Source organism: Xyrauchen texanus, chromosome 28, assembly GCF_025860055.1.
Source record: "Xyrauchen texanus isolate HMW12.3.18 chromosome 28, RBS_HiC_50CHRs, whole genome shotgun sequence".
In the NCBI taxonomy this organism is placed as follows: domain Eukaryota; kingdom Metazoa; phylum Chordata; class Actinopteri; order Cypriniformes; family Catostomidae; genus Xyrauchen; species Xyrauchen texanus.
In genome coordinates this window covers 40,433,122-40,453,522 of record NC_068303.1, presented here as the reverse complement: position 1 = coordinate 40,453,522, position 20,401 = coordinate 40,433,122, and the positions used below count along the sequence as shown (strand labels likewise).

At 37.6% G+C, this 20,401-nt stretch overlaps 1 protein-coding gene across 1 annotated transcript in view; it reads left to right on the top strand.

Moving 5' to 3' along the window:
* The window catches only part of arhgap18 (Rho GTPase activating protein 18), a 52,170-nt gene that overhangs the window by 29,639 nt on the left and 2,130 nt on the right, over nt 1-20,401 (top strand). The window contains exons 4-13 of the mRNA XM_052095612.1: nt 2,483-2,543; nt 5,068-5,216; nt 6,059-6,224; nt 7,475-7,566; nt 14,423-14,500; nt 15,021-15,180; nt 15,493-15,575; nt 16,234-16,440; nt 18,138-18,284; nt 19,114-19,232. Coding sequence (XP_051951572.1) covers nt 2,483-2,543; nt 5,068-5,216; nt 6,059-6,224; nt 7,475-7,566; nt 14,423-14,500; nt 15,021-15,180; nt 15,493-15,575; nt 16,234-16,440; nt 18,138-18,284; nt 19,114-19,232 — 1,262 coding nt within the window. The remainder of the gene's footprint in view (nt 1-2,482; nt 2,544-5,067; nt 5,217-6,058; nt 6,225-7,474; nt 7,567-14,422; nt 14,501-15,020; nt 15,181-15,492; nt 15,576-16,233; nt 16,441-18,137; nt 18,285-19,113; nt 19,233-20,401) is intronic.

Sequence of the window (20,401 nt, the reverse complement as noted above, 5' to 3'; positions counted from 1 at the left end):
TCAATAATATAGCATCAAGACTTATATGTGTTATCATGATACAAGTGTAGTAAAATCGATTTTACCAATTATCCAATAAATCAACTCCTGTCATGACCATGTTATGCCAGTCTATTATAGTAAATGTGACTTTTGTTTTTCCATACTAAGGGACGATCTATGTAATCGACATCATGTCACAGAAACTATCATTAAAGCCATCCATCCATCTTCAAGCATCAAGGCCTCAAAAGAATATTCCGGATTCAATACAAGTTAAACTCAATTAACAGCATTTGTGATATAATGTTAATTACCATTCGACTTGTCCCTACTTTAAAAAAGAAAAGAAAAATCAAGGTTACAGGGAAAACAGTGGATGTGAATGGGATGATACGAAATGTACAAAGAGGTACAAAAGCTTTCACTTTTCTAACAATAAATTATTTCCATTGAACATGGATTGGATCTGCTGAACAGGCCAACATTTTTTAGAGAGCCACAATCAAAGATAAATAGAAGATCAAATGAAATATAATAACTAAATAGGATAATATGATGATTCATTTGACAAAAAGGTTAATTTGTCCTTTTCTTGTCCATTAGGAGTGCCAATCCTTCTATAAATTGTGGCTATTAATATTTCTGGATAGTGCGTTTAAATTTTACAAAGTGTGTAACTAAATAATTATAAATCAACCATATTTTTTTCATATTGGCATTTTCATGCTTACAACCGATATGCTGTTGGATTTAATATGGTCAATAATTGGATGATTTAACATCCATAGTTAAAATACCCACTGTTTCACAAGTATAGCACAAGACATAAACAATATGTGTTAACATGATTTTAATGTGATAAAATTGCTTACTTACCTTCTCTGTGTAAAGTTATAGCCAATTTTACAACTTCATTGCCTTGAAGATGTAACACCGTAAACCCAAAAATGGCCATAAAAGCGACAATTTAAACAAATTTGCAGCTCAAATAATAACAAAAAACATTTTAACAGAAATTATAATAAAGTTCACATTTATGCCTTTAAACCCTCCAAACAGTGGCCCCATTCACTTCCAGTGTAAGTGCCTCACTGTAACATTGATTTGGTTTTGTTTTTTTAAAGAAACGGAGGGACGAATTAATATTTATTTTTGTGGGAATCAAAATTATGCCACAAATACTGTCAATTGAGTTTAACTTGTATTACATTTTTTTATATATTTTTAAATTGTTTTTAACCTGTAACATTTCTTTAAAACAAGAAATGACCCTCTAGTGTTCATATTTAAATTTACAATGTTCAGAAAAAGGTCTTGTAATGGCCTAAACTGCACTAGTTGAAATATAGAAGAGCATTTTAAGCTCCATAAGCTTACCAACCAATGATTGGGCTGACTGGGTTGAATATAGTAAGAGTCTGTGACATTTAGAACCGCACTGTTCTGAGGATGGTAGTAGAGTTACTAATAAAGCTGTGCTTATGAAGGAAGAGAGGATTGTTTTTCACACAAACATTTTTATTCAGTCTAAACCGCATATCCTAGCAGATGTTAAAGCGTCAGTAGGGTTCACGCAGTACATCCAACTAGTGAACAAAAGTTTCTGACATTGTTTTACAGGCTTTAAATATGGTCACCAATTACATTTCATGTTAGTGTATATTTCAGTAATAAATAACTGAAAAGTAGCTTGGGCACATGTAAAAGTGAGGGGTTATTTCCAGTTGGAAGGATGTGATAGATCATAGACACTAACATAATTATTGTGCCACTTTGAGTGGTTTAAGCCATGTGTGCTTTATGTTACTGCCAGTGAGTGCCATAAATAATCTATTTATACATTTACAAAGGAATTCTGTTCTCACATTTGCAGGATACAGGATTATGAAACAGTGTTTCCCATGAAAGTGAGAATTCAATAAGGACAGTTGGACCCCACTGGGTGTTTCTTCATCTTCAGGCAATTTTATGTCCCAAGGGTTGATCAAAAAAAAACAGATTTTAGCTTATTTTTGTTATATGAAGATCTCATTAAAACTGAATTGTAAACTTTTGATCATGCCTTCATTTTTATTATTTTAAAACTATGCTAATCTAAAAAGAGTGAAATAAGCATAAACTATTTTAGCATTTGTGTGAAAATGATATTTATCATTTGTTTTTATGTGAATGTCCCATAGTTGTGACTTCATTTCCAACACACCAAACAATTTTGCCCCTTATAACGTTTTATCAAAAGTTAGTGTACTTTTTAATTGAGACTTTACTTCCTTGGAAGAAGCTGAAAAAAGCACCCATAAATAGATACATTAGACATAAATTGATGGATTGCTTTCATTAATATAACATCATACTTTCCCACAGGCGGTCGGCCTTCTATTCAACTGAATTGCACACACATCGTTCACACACAGACACAGATCCGTCTTAATCAACGCGAGTGCAATTTAGTGCCTTTTATTCATGTTCTTCTTTTCTTTTTCATCTCTTTCTATGACAGGAGAATGAGGTGGAATCCACAGAGAGAAGTGGAATCAGTAATGAGGAAGTCAAAACGCTGGGTATGTGTTACGAATTTAAGAATAATGCTGTGTGTTCTGTTTTATGGCACTGAAAATGCTCACGTGTAATGTTTGGCTGGCACTACCGAGTGGATCAAAACACCAAAGAAAGCAGCATTCATGGTTTTTGGTAGACAGTCAACAATTTGCAGAGCACAACAAGACTGTGTTCCCCGGAAACTGAAGCTTTACAAACCTATTAAATATCTTGTTATATCATCAAATCTCAACATTGCTTGATCTAAACGGGGACAAACACTGGAATGCAACCGGGTTCCCACATAAAAGGAAATTTTTACATTTTGATTTCCAGGCCTGGAAATTTCTATAGTGAATATCCAGTTTTTCAGTCATGTATAAAAATATCTCATCAGCTACGTACTGCTCTTGTGTAGAGTAAAGGGCCGTCCAGACGCTTAAAAAAAATCTAGATGCAGCGCAATGAAAATAACAAAACACAGGTGTCTCGAGACATGTTTTTTTATGTTTCTGTTCTTTTTAATCCTGGTGGCGTTGAAAAATAATTGTCGATCCTGCACTGAAAAAACAGGGAGACGCTATGCAATGGTCAAAGATGCCTGTCTAGCACGTTTACATCGAAAACAGTTGAAAAACAGCAAGATGTGTCACAACGGTCAAAGATATCTATCTAGGGCATGTTTCCATAGAAGAACAGTTGGCACAACGTGTCAAAGATGTCCGTGTAGTGCATGTTTACATGGAAAAACAGTTGAAAAACAGTGAGATGCAACACAACGGTCAAAGATGTCGGTCTAGCACGTTTTTACGTAGAAACACAGTTGAAAAATAGTGAGATGTGACGAATGGTAAAAGATGTCCGTCTAGTGCATATTTACAATGAAAACAGTGCGATGTGATGCAACGGTCAAAGAAGTGTGTGTAGTGCATGTTTTATAGAACATTTGTTGAAAAATAGCAGTTGGAAAAACGCATTTGGTGTGAACTGCCCCTAACATTTGCTTGCAAGCCATAGTAATGTCCAATTTGTGGAAGAATTGCTACTATAAAAGAGTGATTGGTTCTCCATAGAACATAGTGGACTACTTTACAAAACTTGACACTCCAACCTTTGGTTACATAATTGTTTCCTTTTGTTGACTGTTTCCTTTGTTCTGTAGAGAAAAGTAACATTCAGTGTTGCTCTTTAGAGTTTGTCTCTGCTGACCTTTAAATCAAATATTCCTTTGTCTAATCATACAAACAAATACAAATACAGATACAGTGGCCCCAAATGTATTTGGGTACTTTCATTAAATGGCAAAATATCAAACCAAGTACTATTTTATTTTAAATCAATTTTGCATAAACACACTTTTTAAGCAAATAATTTGAACCCCACCTGTGTATGCTTGAGGGGGTCTGACTTTATACATCCACAAAAATAAATAAAAAATACAAGACATTTTTCAAGTTCAAATTCAAATTCAGACATTTGTATGTGGGACTTAAGGCCCAAATACTGTAGATATAAGCATTCCTTCAGTTTGACTGTAAAGAACAGTGCAGAATAGACCATTTAAATATAACAATATATGCATTTATTTCCAGTTAACACAGACTGATTGTGCATGTTGTGGGCTGTTTATTTGTAGTCTCTATGTTTTGAAGCCATTGTGACATTGATAAACTTAGCGCTGAATGCGGAATAATGACGTTTTTGATTTAGTGGACTTTGATTAGTCTGATTTAGCCAACTGTTTAATCAGCAGAGAGTGATGTAAGATTGTGATGTGTTAGCCAAGTACGCCAGTTCACCTTGAAGCAGCTTTGTGTCCTGCAAAACATTAATTCCTTAATCAGTATTTGTCATTTTGTTCCAGTAAAGAATATAATATATTGAAATATATAAATATAAATATATTTTCTATATCAAATAACATGTTTTTGAGAATTATATTTGTATATTGTATTAAGCCTTATTTTCAGAGAATATATCTTGAATTTAGTTTTAGTTCTATCCCCATTGGCAATCTCTTTTCTTGATTTAAGTGTGATTCTCATGTAAACAAAAGAAACAAATGAGAATCAACATTGTATATTTAACACTAGGGGTGTGGTTACGATTCTTCAGAGATGTGCTGGGACTAAAAAGTAGCCCAGAACAGGGCAATGGTGACACCAAATGGAAATATTCGCTAATAAATCTGCTTACTGAAAATATGGAATTATGCTATATACATATGCTGCTTACACACTGTAACGGATTACGTATATTTCAAATTATTTAAATTCAAATAATATTGTCTCTGATTACATCTAAATAATCTCTTAAAAAATACATATTTATTGGAAGTGGATGCTTGTCCAGTTGAATAATAATAATTTACTGATGAAATAAAGTCAGACATGACATCCCATCTCCATGATGCACATCGTCACATTTGTATGTATGGTGCCACAATAAACTGTTACACCCTTGTTTAACACATAGCAAATGAAGCCAGTTTTCGGGCCATTAAGGTTTTTTACATTGTTATTGTGGATGTTTTTATTGTACTTTTAGGTAATGGGGTGAGGCCTGACTCTCAGGGGGGCGGAGCTGAGACAGAGACTGACATTAACCTGGAGGTGTCGTTCTCCGAGCAAGCACTTGTCTACAAAGAAGGGATGAAAGTTAGCGAGCCCCGGAGTGAAGCTGACGACAAGTTACCCGTGAGTGAGGCATAACATTAACTAGTCAAATGATTTACCCAGTATTATGTGTGTGTGTGTGTGTGTGTGTGTGTGTGTGTGTGTGTGTGTGTGTGTGTGTGTGTAGTGCAAAGTTTCTACACAACAAGTGTGTCCAAATGAAGGCTCACTGCGATTGGTTGCTTGAGGATAAAGGAATGTGAATGTTTATGTGGTTATGAGTCTAGAATAGAGGAGACCTTTGACCTGGATAAGTCTATTAAAAAATGGTCTCTTCACGTCATGTTTGAATTACCGGAATGAGATTGTACTCTGAGCTCTTTAATTGGCAGAGATGAACAGTTAATTAAATGATTATTGAATTGTCAACCGATTAAGCTTATCGACTGTTGATTAATCAAGTTTTGCATGCACAAATGTGTTTAGAAATAAGAAAATGAGTAAATTGATGCTAAACAAATGCATTTAAATGCAGTGAAAATGGAGTAAAAAAATTAGAAGAGGAAAATACCAATACTTGCATCGTTGAAGATATTTCTGGGTACATGCGTATGGTATTTCGAGTCCTGAACACGCATTCAAATTTAGACTTAATTGAATTAAAAGGTCAAAATCAAACAGTTTGGAGCTAGCTAAAATCTGCCTACTTGTTCAGAGCTTCATAAGGACAACTTAAAGCTTTATAAAGATGTCTTAAGGTTTTGAAAATTCAGCTCATAATGCCACACACAAGCGTTAGTGAAATCACTGAATTGAGTACCAGTGACACCTGCTGATGTTTTTTGGAACTGTGTCTTGCTCTTTTGTTTATTCTTTCAGCTGTCATCATATATTTGATCTCTTTCTTTTTCTGTTCCTTTCAGGATTTTAAAGTGTCTCAGGATAAGACGGGTCGGACTCGAGTAGGCGATCTCTCTCCTGAGGACATGAAGAAAGTTCGCAGGCTTGTTCTCATTGAAATGAGTGCTTTGTTTGACACGTGTGGAATAGAGCTGAAAGCTCATAAAGCTCTCAAGATCAAAGTGAGAGGTCAGTGACGCTCAGATCTGTACCAAATTAAGAAGCCGTTTCTTTTCAAATTAGATTCAGGTTTTTATACGATTGTTTCTTTAACTTTGGCCAGATTCATGTTCCAGGGGTTCATTTGTATTAAAATGAACAGATTTATACTTTTGTCTTGGACATTTTCTACCAGGCCTTCATTTATTGTGGTACTTTTCAAATGTGTTTTATGTCTAGATTTGACTGTTTTAGCCTTCAGACCCAGACTTCATAAACTACGAAAATCCATAATAAAAATATGAATTATTACATGTTTAAAACTATGATTATATAAACAAAGAGTGAAATAAACAAACCATTTTAATATTTATTATGAAAATATTTCTATCAATTCAAAATAAAAATGCAGCTTCCACCACACCAAACAATTTTGGCCCTAATAAAGTTTTCTCAAAAGTCAGTGTACTTGTTAACCAAGTGGACAAAAGTGTCAGTGAAGAGCACGCTTGAGATGAAATATTAGACAAAATAAAAAAAAATCAAGAGAAATATCACTTTTTATTGGCCGTCATTTCCAATCAATCTGTAATTTTGCCAATATATGCAAAAAGAGTGAAAATATGATTTAATTGTGTGTATTTAGGGTAGATAACATGTTAGCAATGGAATTAGCCTGAGCAAGACAAAAGAGTCGGTCATTTTGTTTGATAAAGGATAACATTTGTAAGTTCTATCAGCTTCATTTCCGGCAGAGAATTAAATTCAACATAATGCAGAATTAGAGATGTGCTGGAAATAAAAATGCCATAAATCTCTTGTGATGCATGGACAAACACATTGTTAGTAGACAATAAAAAAAAATAGTGTGAATTATTATTATTATTATTATCATTTTTTTTATTAACTACTTGTATATACTTGAAATATACAGTGCTGAAATTAAAGAAACTCCCATATTTTTTAGTAGATTAAAATAATTAATTAAAAGTAATTTATCTACAGATTTTGAATTTGCAGAAAATGTGTCTGATTATGTATAATTTTCTAATTGGAGTGGGGTTTAGGAGTCTATTTGATATATTTTGATTAGTTGTGGCTGTTTTCTCACAGCTTCAGTTTCAGACTGAAAATCAGTGGACATTTTTATATAGCTTTGATCCAAGAAATCTATTGCTTTTCCTCACATATTTATAAGTTACAGGTAACATTGGTTGCTATGGCTATAATTGAGGTTGTACTGTAAATTGCTGTTGTTGTAACTGTATTGTTTGTCATAGAGTCGGGTTTGTTTGGTGTTCCTCTCTCTACACTACTGGAACAAGACCAACGGAGGATCCCAGGAACTAAAGTGCCTCTTATACTGCAGCATGTAAGAGAACTTATTATAACTCACATTCTTACTCTATAGCACCCTCTACAGACATGTATACATCACTGAAAAATCATGCATATACAAACAAACATGTATATGTGAAATTGAATGTTTTAAATTCAGTTTACAACTATTTTAATCACATTTAATCCTCTTAAAAATTTAGGGTGACAAATTATTTAAAAAAAGTACATTTGCAGTTTTCTTTAATGTTATGAACTTGCATGTGTAATAATACAAGCTGTCACTGTTGGAAATTTAATGTCAACAACACATTTTAACAAATTATTAAGTTGAAACCTAAAATATAAGCAGGATTACACTGATAACAAATAAATACTTGTATCATGAAAAAGTGCAGTGTGTTATAGTTGTAAAACTAACATTTACAGTGACAGAAAAAACACCTTAAGAGCATTGTTGGTGGTGGCGTAGTGGGCTAAAGCGCTGAACTGGTAATCAGAAGGTCGCTGGTTAGATCCCCACAGCCACCACCATTGTGTCCTTGAGTAAGACACTTAACTCCAGGTTGTTCCGGGGGGATTGTCACTGTAATAAGTGCACTGTAAGTCGCTTTGGATAAAAGCATCTGCCAAATGCATAAATTTAATTTTCACATGGTAAAGGGGTGATGTAGACTCACACCATCAACTCTTGGTGAAGAATACTTTCTGTACTACCTCATATCACCAGTACAGAATAGCGGCACTGGGTTATATCTGTTCTCTCATTAATTGTTGTGCTCTCACTCTGTTGTATGTGTGCCTGCGTGACACACTGGCTCTCTCTACCCTCAGTAAACTTGTCATCTAATACATGCTCGTGTCTCTGCTCCTCTTTACATTTACTGGCGTGGTGTCATCAGTTGGTTGACACTCAAGCCCACTTATACAACTTAGTTGTACAATACTGATCCTCATGACAGCGCGAAGTTCCTGCTGGAGCCGATATAGCACGGACAAGTGCTGTGACGGCACGTAGCATCGGATGGATATAGCAATGGCAGCTACTCACCGTGCAATGAAACAGTGGTGCCTCTCTAAAACGGAGAGTATCAATAGTTTTGAAAACTGGAAGCAAAACTTGTTGTACACACTGTCGTTAGATGAGAAATTCAATCCATATCTTGCTGAGGGCGTAACTTGGCTGAAAAGAATGAGAGGATTTCATGATGACGACATTGTTCCTGAGGCCAAATGTCTCCGTGCTATACAGAAAGTCAACTACCTGGATGACAAATTGCAAACTATTGTCCAATCATTTCAAGAAATACATTAGTCAAAATTCAACGTCTTCAGAATGTATATGGCAGTCCATTATGCAACATTTAGGCTTTCAGTTTACTGGCACTCAAGTTCATTGACTTTTCTGTTATTCATATAGATAGTGATGAGCGTCTAGAGGACTTATACCAACATCTTATGGCCTTTGCTGAGGAATCGTTGTTGCGTGCCAATGGCCTCAGCCACCATGGTGAAGTGATGACTGAGGATGAGGAGCTTTCTCCCACATTAGAGAATATGGTGGTTCTCACATGGTTAAAACTGATTCACCCCGGCTTACCCAGGCTGGTTAAACAACGTTATGTCACAAAGCTGTGGCTTCACACTCTAACCTCCATCAAGCCTGAAATATCACAGACTCTGAGCTCCCTTTTAGATGAGATCTGCTCATCTGATGCTAAGAAAATCCTTCATACAGCTATGAGTATGGAGCCCCATCAGTCCTCTTGGGGTGGTAAGAAAAGTTTCAGTGCCACTCGTGGAAGACCCTGTCACATCAAAGTGTGTTCTCTGTGCAAACAGGCTGGCCGTTCAGATGTAAGCCATTTTCTAAATGAGTGTAGTTATCTCCCTGACAGTGATCAGCATTATATTATATAAGGCTAGACAAATAGTGGATGTATTGGAAAGGGAGTCAGATGGAGATGATGGGCAGGATGATCAACGTCTGTGCGACAATACCACCGAAGCAGCTCCCCAGGGTGCCATAGCATACAGGGTTCAGACACGTCAGTCCCCATGTTTTGATGTTTATTATGGGTGTCATGTTGTACACATCTCTATTGTCATTGGGGCAACAGGTAATATGATCCGACACAGCATTGTAAAGTGTCTTGGATCCCAGAATGTGTCTAGTGCTTAGTCGGTCCACCAGGCTGATGGCTCCTCTCCGCTTCAAGTGGTTGGTGAAAATCTGATCTCCTTCACTCGGGGCGATAAGGTGTTCAGCTTTGAGGGTCTCATTGTGGAGGACCTTGATGTTGACATACTCTCTGATATGCCATTTATGGAAGCTAATGATGTTGCTGTTTGCCCCGCCAGGTGTGGGGTGATCCTCGGAGGTGGCACAATGTACAAGTATGGCAGCACAGCTGCTGCAATGCCCTGCACAGCTGCACAACGCACCTGTGTGCTTCATGCTCCAACTCCTTCAAAAGTAATCTGCCCTGGGGGCGTTCCTTGAAATGCAGCTCCCTGATAACATGCTGTCTGATGCAGATTATGCCATTTGAGCCTCTCTGAATCATCAAGTATGTGGAATTGTAAGTCATCACAAGTGTGGGCTCAACCAAGTATCCTCTCTAGTGTAGCAGGCAAAATACGCATTACCTTAACTTGTCTACCGAACCTCTCAAACTAAAGAGTCAGGAGCACTTCTGTCAGGTTACTCCTGTTTTTGAGCCTCAGGTAGAGCACTCAGAGAAGTTCATATTGTGCAGGGCTGTGGAGCAGTTAAGTAAGAATCTTATATTATGTCTCATTGCACAGTGGAAACATGTTATTGTCACTGACCTGACTAGTGCATTCTATCAGATATCCCTTGTGTGTGAGTCTATGAAGTATTGTGGAGCCGTGACCCCCTTCAAAGTGGTGTGGGGTTTACATAACATGCTATGCTATGGGCATGCTGGGTTCAGAAACGGCTCTGGAGGAGCTCATGTGCCATGTCTTAGGTCAACTTCTGCAGGAAGGCCTTGTGGCTAAGCTTGCTTATGATTTCTACTGTGAGGGCAATACACCACACAAACTATTGCACAACTGGAAGAGTCCTCCAGGATCTGTGTAAGTGTGACCTTCATCTATCTGCTCCAAAAACGATCATCAACCCTTAATCGACATCCATTCTTGGCTGGATTTTGTTTGCTGGCACTATCACAGCCAGTCCCCGTCATATCAATGCCCTGGTCTCTTGCCCTTCCCCAGACACGGTTGGTCACCTCCGATCTTTCATTGGAGCATACAAGGTTCTATCAAGGGTGATCCCACAATTTTCAAAACACATTGCACCATTGGAGGACATCACTGCTGGGTGTCAAACTCAGGAGGTCATTATGTGGACTGATGAATTGCTGGAGTCGTTTCGGAGTGCAAAATGTGCTCTCTCATCTGCACATGTCATCACTCTTCCGAGGCCATGCGATAAACTGTGGACTGTGACAGATGGTGCAGTCAGGCATCCAGGTATTGGTGCAACCCTTTATGTGACACAAAGTGATAAATTGCATCTTGCTGGTTTCTTAAGCGCAAAGTTGCGAGGCTCGAAAGACAATGTGGTTGCCGTGTGAGGTGGAGGACTATTCTATTTGCCGCAGCCACTAAGCACTTTAGCCCATACATCATCCAGTCTGCTAAAAATGCTTTTGTTCTTACTGACAGCAAGCCATGTGTACAGGTGTATGAAAAGCTGTGCCGTGGAGAGTTCTCGGCAAGCCCTGTTTTCGACCTTCCTATCTGTGGCTAGTCAATACCAGGACTCTGTCAGACACGTTTCTGGCTCTGCTATTCTTCCTTCTGACTTTGCCAGTCACAATACTCCTCCATGCCAGAACAATGGCTGCCATATTTGCTCCATCTCATGTACTGCTGACTCTGTCGTTCGCTTTACCTCTGTGTAGGAGGTGTTTGATGGATCTGTGCAGCTGCCCTTTACAAGCCCTCCTGCTTGGTTGGCCATACAATCTTCATTGCACTTATGCCCACCTCAGTCAGGGCACAAGAGCTTCAAAGAATCTGACCAACGTAAAAGACAATAAAAGGTACCTTAATGTATCAACTATGCATAGTGTACCCGTTTCTCCATCTCAGGAGTGCATAGTAGTGCCAGTCAGGTATTATATGGCCTCTTAAATTACTTTTAGCATAAAGAGAATATTGTTTAAATTATTTGAATGTTACGAAGCAAAGTAGCTTGCAATTCGTCAGCGTTCGCAGGCAACATCAAGTTAGCTAAAATTACAGAGATCAATCCTTATGGCACTATATTTCACATACTTTGCAGTTAGGTAAGCTTACCTGTCCGATAAGAAGAATGCCAATTCATGGTCGGTTTTGCTCCGAATCAAATTTAATTTTTTATTAAAAAATGTATATGAAATTTAACAGGTAGCCAATATAACAACAATAAAAGATGAGACCTTGCGGGATGCCTTGATACAGCTCTGAATTCAGATGCGCCCCATGGATGGCTCTCTGGCAGTCATGCACACTGACTCTGCTCCTGGATTTAAGGCTTTTGTAAATGATGACTTCCTGCACCAGCACAGACTCACGCTGGGAACTGAGACATGCAAAGAACCCTAACAAAACCCTGTTGCAGAAAGGGCTATCAAGAGCTGTTACGCCTAGATCCTTTAGGTGGTGCTGGCTCGCTTCTCGATCTGGTGGTGACCAAAGCTGCATTGAACTCTCATCTCCACTCACATGGTTTGTCAGCCATGGAAATGTGGACCCAATGGTATCAGTTTTCCAATGCCCAAATACCATATTAGAATGATGACACACTTACATCAGTTCAGCACCAACAGGGCCTTACCAATCACTTATATAGTGAGCATTCCAAAGCCCCCTTTGCACGGAGACATCATACCCCTTTACTTCACGTGGGTAATATGGTCTATCTTCACTCTGATGGAAACAAGTCACGGGCAAGGCATGGATCTCTGTGGACCCCCATTTTGTAACAACAAATAGTTTGTTGGGTCCAAGCAACGTCAGGGTTCAGGGTTCCTTCTGAAGTCTTGGATGACTTTTCACCGGGTGTGTGTCCCTCTGTCATCCGACGATGATGATCTACCCCAGTGCAAATCCCCCCACCTTTGCCACCTGATATCCCCTCTGCTATATCAGAATCTGTCTTGACGCTGTCTTGATAACATTCCTTCTGAATGTTGATTCATTTTTAAACTTAACTATTCTCAAAACACTTGTCATGTTCATGTCTTTTATTTTGAAGTTCAGCTTTAACTTTTTTGTTCCTTGTTCCTGTTCATGTCATGTGATTTCCTGTTCCCCTCATGTGATCCTAGTCATGACCTTCATGTTTCATGTGTTTTGTTCTCATTGGATTATAGTCATTGTCTTGTTATTATGTTCATTAGTCATGTCTTGTCATTGGTTCTCATTTGATTCATCTTATCTTGTTAACCCCTGTCTCTGTATTTAAGCCTTAATTTTTGCTAGTGTCCTTTGTTGAGTATTGTAAATGTAATGTAGCCAGTCTTAGTCTTAGTCCTAGTCTTAGTGTATACCAGTCAAGTCTGTATGGGTCAAGTTTCTGTTCATGTGTGCCACCTTGTACTGATACTTTCACATTAGGATTTCACATTTTTACATTGTAAATAAAACTGCACTTGGGTTCACAATCATCTCTTCATCATCTTTGTCATTTTCTCTCATCTTCATCCTGTTCCACCTGCCTGCATCACGTTACAACACTTTGATCACGTAATGCTAGAGAGACTGTTGGGTTCCCTGTATAGTCCACACCAGAGCTTGGCAAAAGTGTGCATCAAGGCCACAAAGGATCTTGTGGACTTAAAGGGTGCCTATTATGCCCCTTTTCACAAGATGTCATTTAAATCTTTGGTGTCCCCAGAATGTAAAGTATCTGTAAAGTTTCAGCTCAAATTGCCCTACAGATCATTTATTATACCATGTTGAAAATGCCTGTTTTTGGGTGGGAATAAAAACTGAGTTTTGACATCTCTGCTTCGGATAACTAGACTTCATAAGTAATATGACTGACAGTGAAAATAGTGATGTTCAGCCCTATATGTTTGAACCGGAGTCAGACACTAATGAGGGAGAGACTCCGTCAGAAGGAACAACTTTGAGAATGAACCAGGAAGTTTCCGAATGGTTATTTGATACATTTATTTATGTATTTACAGTTTTGCAACGATGGATGAGCAACACACACACAAATACTGTTACAACGTTCACTATGCGCTATAACGAAACAACACACACAAACAAACATGTCCGTTGGCAGTGTCCGTCAACAGTTGTGGGCGGGGCCGGTACAAAGTGACGTCACTATGTACACAATCAGCGAATGGCTTGTTCTGAGACAGTGCTTATGATTAATTGGGATTAATAAAAAGGACTGGGTGGACTTTTAACATTGTAGGGTGCTTGTGTACACACACCAGCCTACAATGCTTGTAGGGTGCCATAATTGCCTACAAAGGCAAAATGCAGTAACTCAGAGAAATTGCTTTAAAGTATTTTGATTGTCCAGTAAAATGTGGATTACAAAGTTTTCACACTTTTGTTTTCTCTGTATCTGAGCATAGTTGAGCAAAACTTAGTTGAGGACAGATCATAGTCTAGGAACCTTTTCTCTTTTTTTTGTTGACCATTTTAGGGCTGCATAGTCTGTATTTAAGTGGGGTCACAGGGTCAAGTCATGAGTGCTACTCTGAGCTAAAGGCATCTGCTAATTCAAGTGGTACGACAGTACAGGTTTTTCTTTTTGTAATACAAAGATACTGGTATGTTTTAAGAACAGTTGCAAGTTAATTATTAACTCCAGAACATTGTATATGACTGTGAATCTCTGTGTGTTTAAGTTAATCTCTCATATAGAAGAGCAGAGTTTAGACACAGAGGGAGTGCTTCGGATACCAGGAGCAGCTACTAGAGTGAAGGTAAGACAAAAATGTTTGTTCAACTTTGTTCAACGAAATAGACACATCATGGCAATAATCAAACAGTTTTAATACAAAAATACTGTTGATTAAAATATGGCCAAAAAATATATTAAAGCGATACATTAACAATGCAACAAAACATTGTTTAATAAATACATTTTTTTAAAGAAAGAAAAGTCATAGTATATTGGGGATTTCCCAGCTGAACATCTGCACAATGAACTTTACTAATGGGTTAATTACCTCACTCCAACACATCCTATATGTGACATTAATCATTCAAACCTGTTGTCATTTTGATTTCTTGGTTTTTTAACTGTGTGTGAGAGATCATGGTTTAGGACTCTTTAGCTTAGCACATATATGCTAAGTACTTGTATCCTCTTAGTAATCCGGTAAATAAAGTTACTGACAAGCTGTGTGACCTGTAAGTTTTGTGTAACATCTGCATTATTGATGTCCTTTTTGTGTCCTTGTATGAGTGGATATAAATAAATATTTCAAATGCGTTTCCCAGGCAGTCTGTCAGGAGCTGGAACACACGTTTTATGATGGGATGTTTCCATGGGAAAGTCTTAAACAGCATGATGCAGCTAGCATCCTGAAACTATTAATTAGAGAGCTTCCATATCCTCTATTGACTGTAGAATACTTCAACGCCTTCATCTCTGTACTGAGTGAGTCACACGCATGCAGCTATCTCAAACTTTGACATGAAAACACCAGCTCAAACACTTATGAAACCAAATCTGGATTTGGAGAAAAGCATCTGGTAAAGGAATAAAGACAGCTACAGTACATGGGAATTAGTCGGCATGTGGTCTTTATTGCAATATGACTTTTAAACAATTGCTGCTGAATTTGCATGCCCACAAACACTCTTTGTGTTTGATCACTGCTCTTTACAGTGAATTTAAATGTATGTGTGATTTTTGTTTATGATGGTTTATTTTTTAGAAGTGATTGTTCACATTTTTGTTCCGTTTCAGAGTTGCCCACTAAGAAACAGCAGCTACAGGCACTCAATCTGCTGGTGCTCCTGTTACCAGAACCCAACAGAGACACCCTCAAGGTAGGAAACATTCACTTCATATTTACTATATTCACTTCACTTTAACTCCACATTCACTGCACGTTCACTCAAAATTCACTTCACATTCTCTCCACCTTCATTCCACATTCATCCCAAATTAACTTCCCCAGCCAACCATCACAGAGAAGGGGATTCCTCGAGGCAGGAGGAAACACAAACAACTTTGGTAATATTTGACAGCGAAACACCAAGGCACTGGAATGATGGCAGCCAAAACGCACAAGTATTGCATACAGCCCATTTACACTACCAAATCCTTATGAATGGGCTGTCTTCATTTAAATCAATGTTACTTGACATGAAACGGAAAATGTAATAGAACAGACCTCTGAATTAAATTGCAGGAAATGATTAAAACTTCATGGCCATGCCCACTGACTTTGTGCGTATTATGTAACACTTTGCACTGCCCTTCAGACATAGCACTTTTAAAATAGGGCCCTACATTCACTTCACGTTTCCTCAACATTCAATTCACCTCAGCTTCATTCCAGATTCAGTTCATGTCACATCCACTCCACTTTCACTTCACATTAACCCATTATTCACATTCACATGACACTGAGGACTAAATCAGATTCAATTTATATTGATACTTGGATTGTTGTGTATTTAGCAGTGTTTATGTGTCTTTTAGGCTGTGATGGAGTTCTTCCAAAGAGTGATTGACCATAAGGACAAGAATAAGATGACTTTGAACAATGTTGCTGTGGTAATGGCTCCCAACATCTTCATGTGTAAAGGCTTCCGCAGTAAGATCAGTGAACAGCAAGAGTTTGCCATGGCAACTGGCACTACCAACATTGTTAGGCTGCTCATCCGGTACCAGAATCTGCTTTGGACGGTATGAATCTTTACTGTTCAGTCATGAGGTCACCATGAGGTTTATGGACAGTATTTCAGTAGAGTAGTGGTGTTGGGGGGAGTCACTAATTCAAAGAAGTGATGCAACTGACTTAACTACATTTCAGTAGTGTGACAGTAGCTGTTTTCAAAACAGTATACCTTTACAAGGTACTTTTTTCAATGAGTAGCTGTGTAACTTGACCTAAACACTTGATGGCTATTTTGAAACATTGTCAGGGTTACCGCAGGTCTGAAAAAAGTCTTAAAATGTCTTAAATTGCCCTTTCGCAAATGAAGGCCTTTAAAAGTCTTAAATTCATAAGGTCATGGTATTAAATGTAGCATGAGGGATTGGTCTCTCGTTACATTTAAGTCGTTTTAAAGGGAAGAGTAATTTCTGAGCACGTATAGCCCCATACCAGATTTGCTGACTCTAGAACTAACTTTATAGCAGTTCTAAAATGTACTTTTCTTTTGCACGTATCGTTTGAATCATTTATCCTTGAAATTATTTTTGCATGTAATTACGCTCCTGATGATACAAATGGATTTCTTAAATTAAAACTAATCCTGTTACAGTGGCCGCCATCTTGGATTAAGACGTTTAGAGTTTATTCGCTATTATTCCTGCAAAATTTGCCGAAACAGTGGCTCAAAATAATCTAAAGACTGATCCGCACAGAATTAATTATCCAAATTTAAAAAATGTATTTCGATTTTGAAGTTAACACAAATTTAACAAGGTCGACATAAAACAGGATGTGGGGCTATATCTTGCCAATGGGTTGTCATATTGAAACTAAACTTGGTATGCTTCATCAGGACCATGATCTGAGGATACCTTCAAAGTTTAGTGACGGTGCTACCTATGGGTCAAGAAATGTGAAAATAAATTTCCTGTAACTTTTGAAAGTATGTACTAAAATCATGAGTTTGGTGTATTCCTTGGAACATGTGGATTTCAAGGTTACCAATATCAACAATGTATAATTTTCCCATATCAGCCATACTGCCTCTCTGGCACATCTTTTGAATGCATTGTCAGATTTATAAGAAATTTGGTATGCAATGTGTTTTGTCCAAAAGTTCACGTTTGGACGATTTTTTTCTTGAGGGCCTACTTGCATGTGAAGCGACTGAGACATGTAAACAACCAGTCACTGTTTGCTTTATTGTTATGTGGCATCATTTACAACAATAATAGACCAGTGTGCAACATTTCCTTTAGTTGGTCTTAAAAAGGTGTTAAAAAGTCTTAAATTTAACTTACCCTGGTTGTGTTGTGCCTGGGAAGGAATATTCAGAAACACTAAATGTCAGCTCTCTGATATAAATCTTTTATATTACAAAGTTCAGTTCATGTTAGTGAATATTTTTGTTTAGATGACTCTTTTAAATCCATTTGATTCATTAGCACATTATTTTATATCTTCTTTTTTGTAGTGATATGCAAGATAACATTACAATATCTATTACAGTAATTTTACAAAATAATATGTTTTGCCATGTTTTGTGCTTTTATTGGTGGTATTAAATGTAAATTGATTTGTTCAAATGCTGTATAATGATGGCACAATAATTGAATTTCTCGTTGTTCTGTGCCAGATAAATACTGCTCTGAATGCAAAGAAATATAATAAAATAAATAAAAATAAAAAAAGATAAAATACACAAACAGTCTTGTTTTTGTTTTAGATTCCCAAGTTCATCCTGAATCAGGTGCGCAAACAGAACACAGAGAACCAACGGAAGATGAACAGAGACAGAGCGGTAAAAAAACTGCTGAAGAAAATGGCCTACGACCGCGAGAGAAACTCTGACAAACAGGAGAAAAACACTGAGGTGAGAGATCACAGACATCACACACAGAAAACAATAAACTAAAGACATTACAGCACTGTTAAAGGGATAGTTCACCCACAAATGACAATTCTGCCATTGTTTACTCCCTCTCATGCTGTTCCTAAACTGTATGCATTTTTCTTTTGGAGCTTGACAGATGTGGTCACAAAATAACAATAAAGGGGTTTTGTATGACATGAGGGTGAGTAAATAATCACATCATTTTAATTTAAGGGTGAACTATTCCTTGAATTATTCATTATACAGAAATCTAAACCAAAGAAGAGAAATGAAAGAAGAGGGCTGATAAAATCTGAGAATTATATTAAGACATCTTTGCAGTTGTGTAAGTGTTTGCCACCCTGATGAATGAATCAGAATTTGAGCATGTGAGTGACTCACAGGATACTGCTGAGGCCTGCTATACAGAACAGGCTCCACTCTGACCCATAGTGGAAATGCAAAGCAACTGCATTTAGAGACATGTCATATTCCATTAATGAGTCCAGTCAAAGTCAATTTATTGTCCTTTCTGTTCTGCACAGTTGGAGCAATACAGTGTGATATAATTGCATTGACAAGCTGAAATAATTTGAAGGTCTTAAATAACATAAGGGTCTCATAGGGTATTATTTGAATTATTTCTGGCTTATAAATTTTTTACAAGTATTAGCGAGCTCTGCAGTACGATTAATACAAGTATTTATTTTATATAAAAATTATTATTTCAAAAGTATTTGTACACTTAAAAATGCATGAATGTTACTGCATTCTCAAAGCAGTTGTAGCTAATTTGAAGAAAGATAAGACGTGTTTTGTGTATGTTCAGGCTGAAGGTGGCTTTATAAGGGTTCAGGCTCCTCAGTTCTCTATGGTCTCTATGGCCGTACAGCTGACAGAGGATTTAAAGGCATCAGATGTGCTGACACGCTTTCTCAGTCAAGAGAGGTGAGCTCACACACACACACACGCACACACACACATGTTGGTCTACCTATCATTATGAGGACTTTCCATAGACATAATGACTTTTATACTGTATAAACTATAGATTCTATCCTCTAAACCTAACACAACCCCTAAACCTAACCCTCACAGAAAACCTTCTGCATTTTTACATTTTCAATAAAACATTGTTTAGTATGATTTATAAGCAATTTGAATTATGGGGACACTAGAAATGTCCTCATAAATCACATTTATAGCATAATACCCTTGTAATTACTAATTTGTAACTTACAAAATTGTCCTGGTAAATCACAAAAACACGCGCACGCACACACACACACACACACACACACACACACACACACACACCTAAAGGATTATTAGGAACACCTGTTCAATTTCTCATTAATGCAATTATCTAATCAACCAATCACATGGCAGTTGCTTCAATGCATTTACTTAACCTCCAGTGTGCTGTCTGTCTGCATTGATCTCAGAACAGTTATAGAGAGCTATAGGATGCTCCCTTGCTCCCTATTTAGTGAATGACTTAACCTCCAGTGTGCTGTCTGTCTGCATTGATCTCAGAACAGTTATAGAGAGCTATAGGATGCTCCCTTGCTCCCTATTTAGTGAATGACTTAACCTCCAGTGTGCTGTCTGTCTGCATTGATCTCAGAACAGTTATAGAGAGCTATAGGATGCTCCCTTGCTCCCTATTTAGTGAATGACTTAACCTCCAGTGTGCTGTCTGTCTGCATTGATCTCAGAACAGTTATAGAGAGCTATAGGATGCTCCCTTGCTCCCTATTTAGTGAATGACTTAACCTCCAGTGTGCTGTCTGTCTGCATTGATCTCAGAACAGTTATAGAGAGCTATAGGATGCTCCCTTGCTCCCTATTTAGTGAATGACTTAACCTCCAGTGTGCTGTCTGTCTGCATTGATCTCAGAACAGTTATAGAGAGCTATAGGATGCTCCCTTGCTCCCTATTTAGTGAATGACTTAACCTCCAGTGTGCTGTCTGTCTGCACTGGTCTCAGAACAGTTATAGGAGAGATATAGGATGTTCCCTTGCTCCCTATTTAGTACATGACTTAACCTCCAGTGTGCTGTCTGTCTGCACTGGTCTCAGAACAGTTTGAACTGCATCTTATTTTCATCATAAC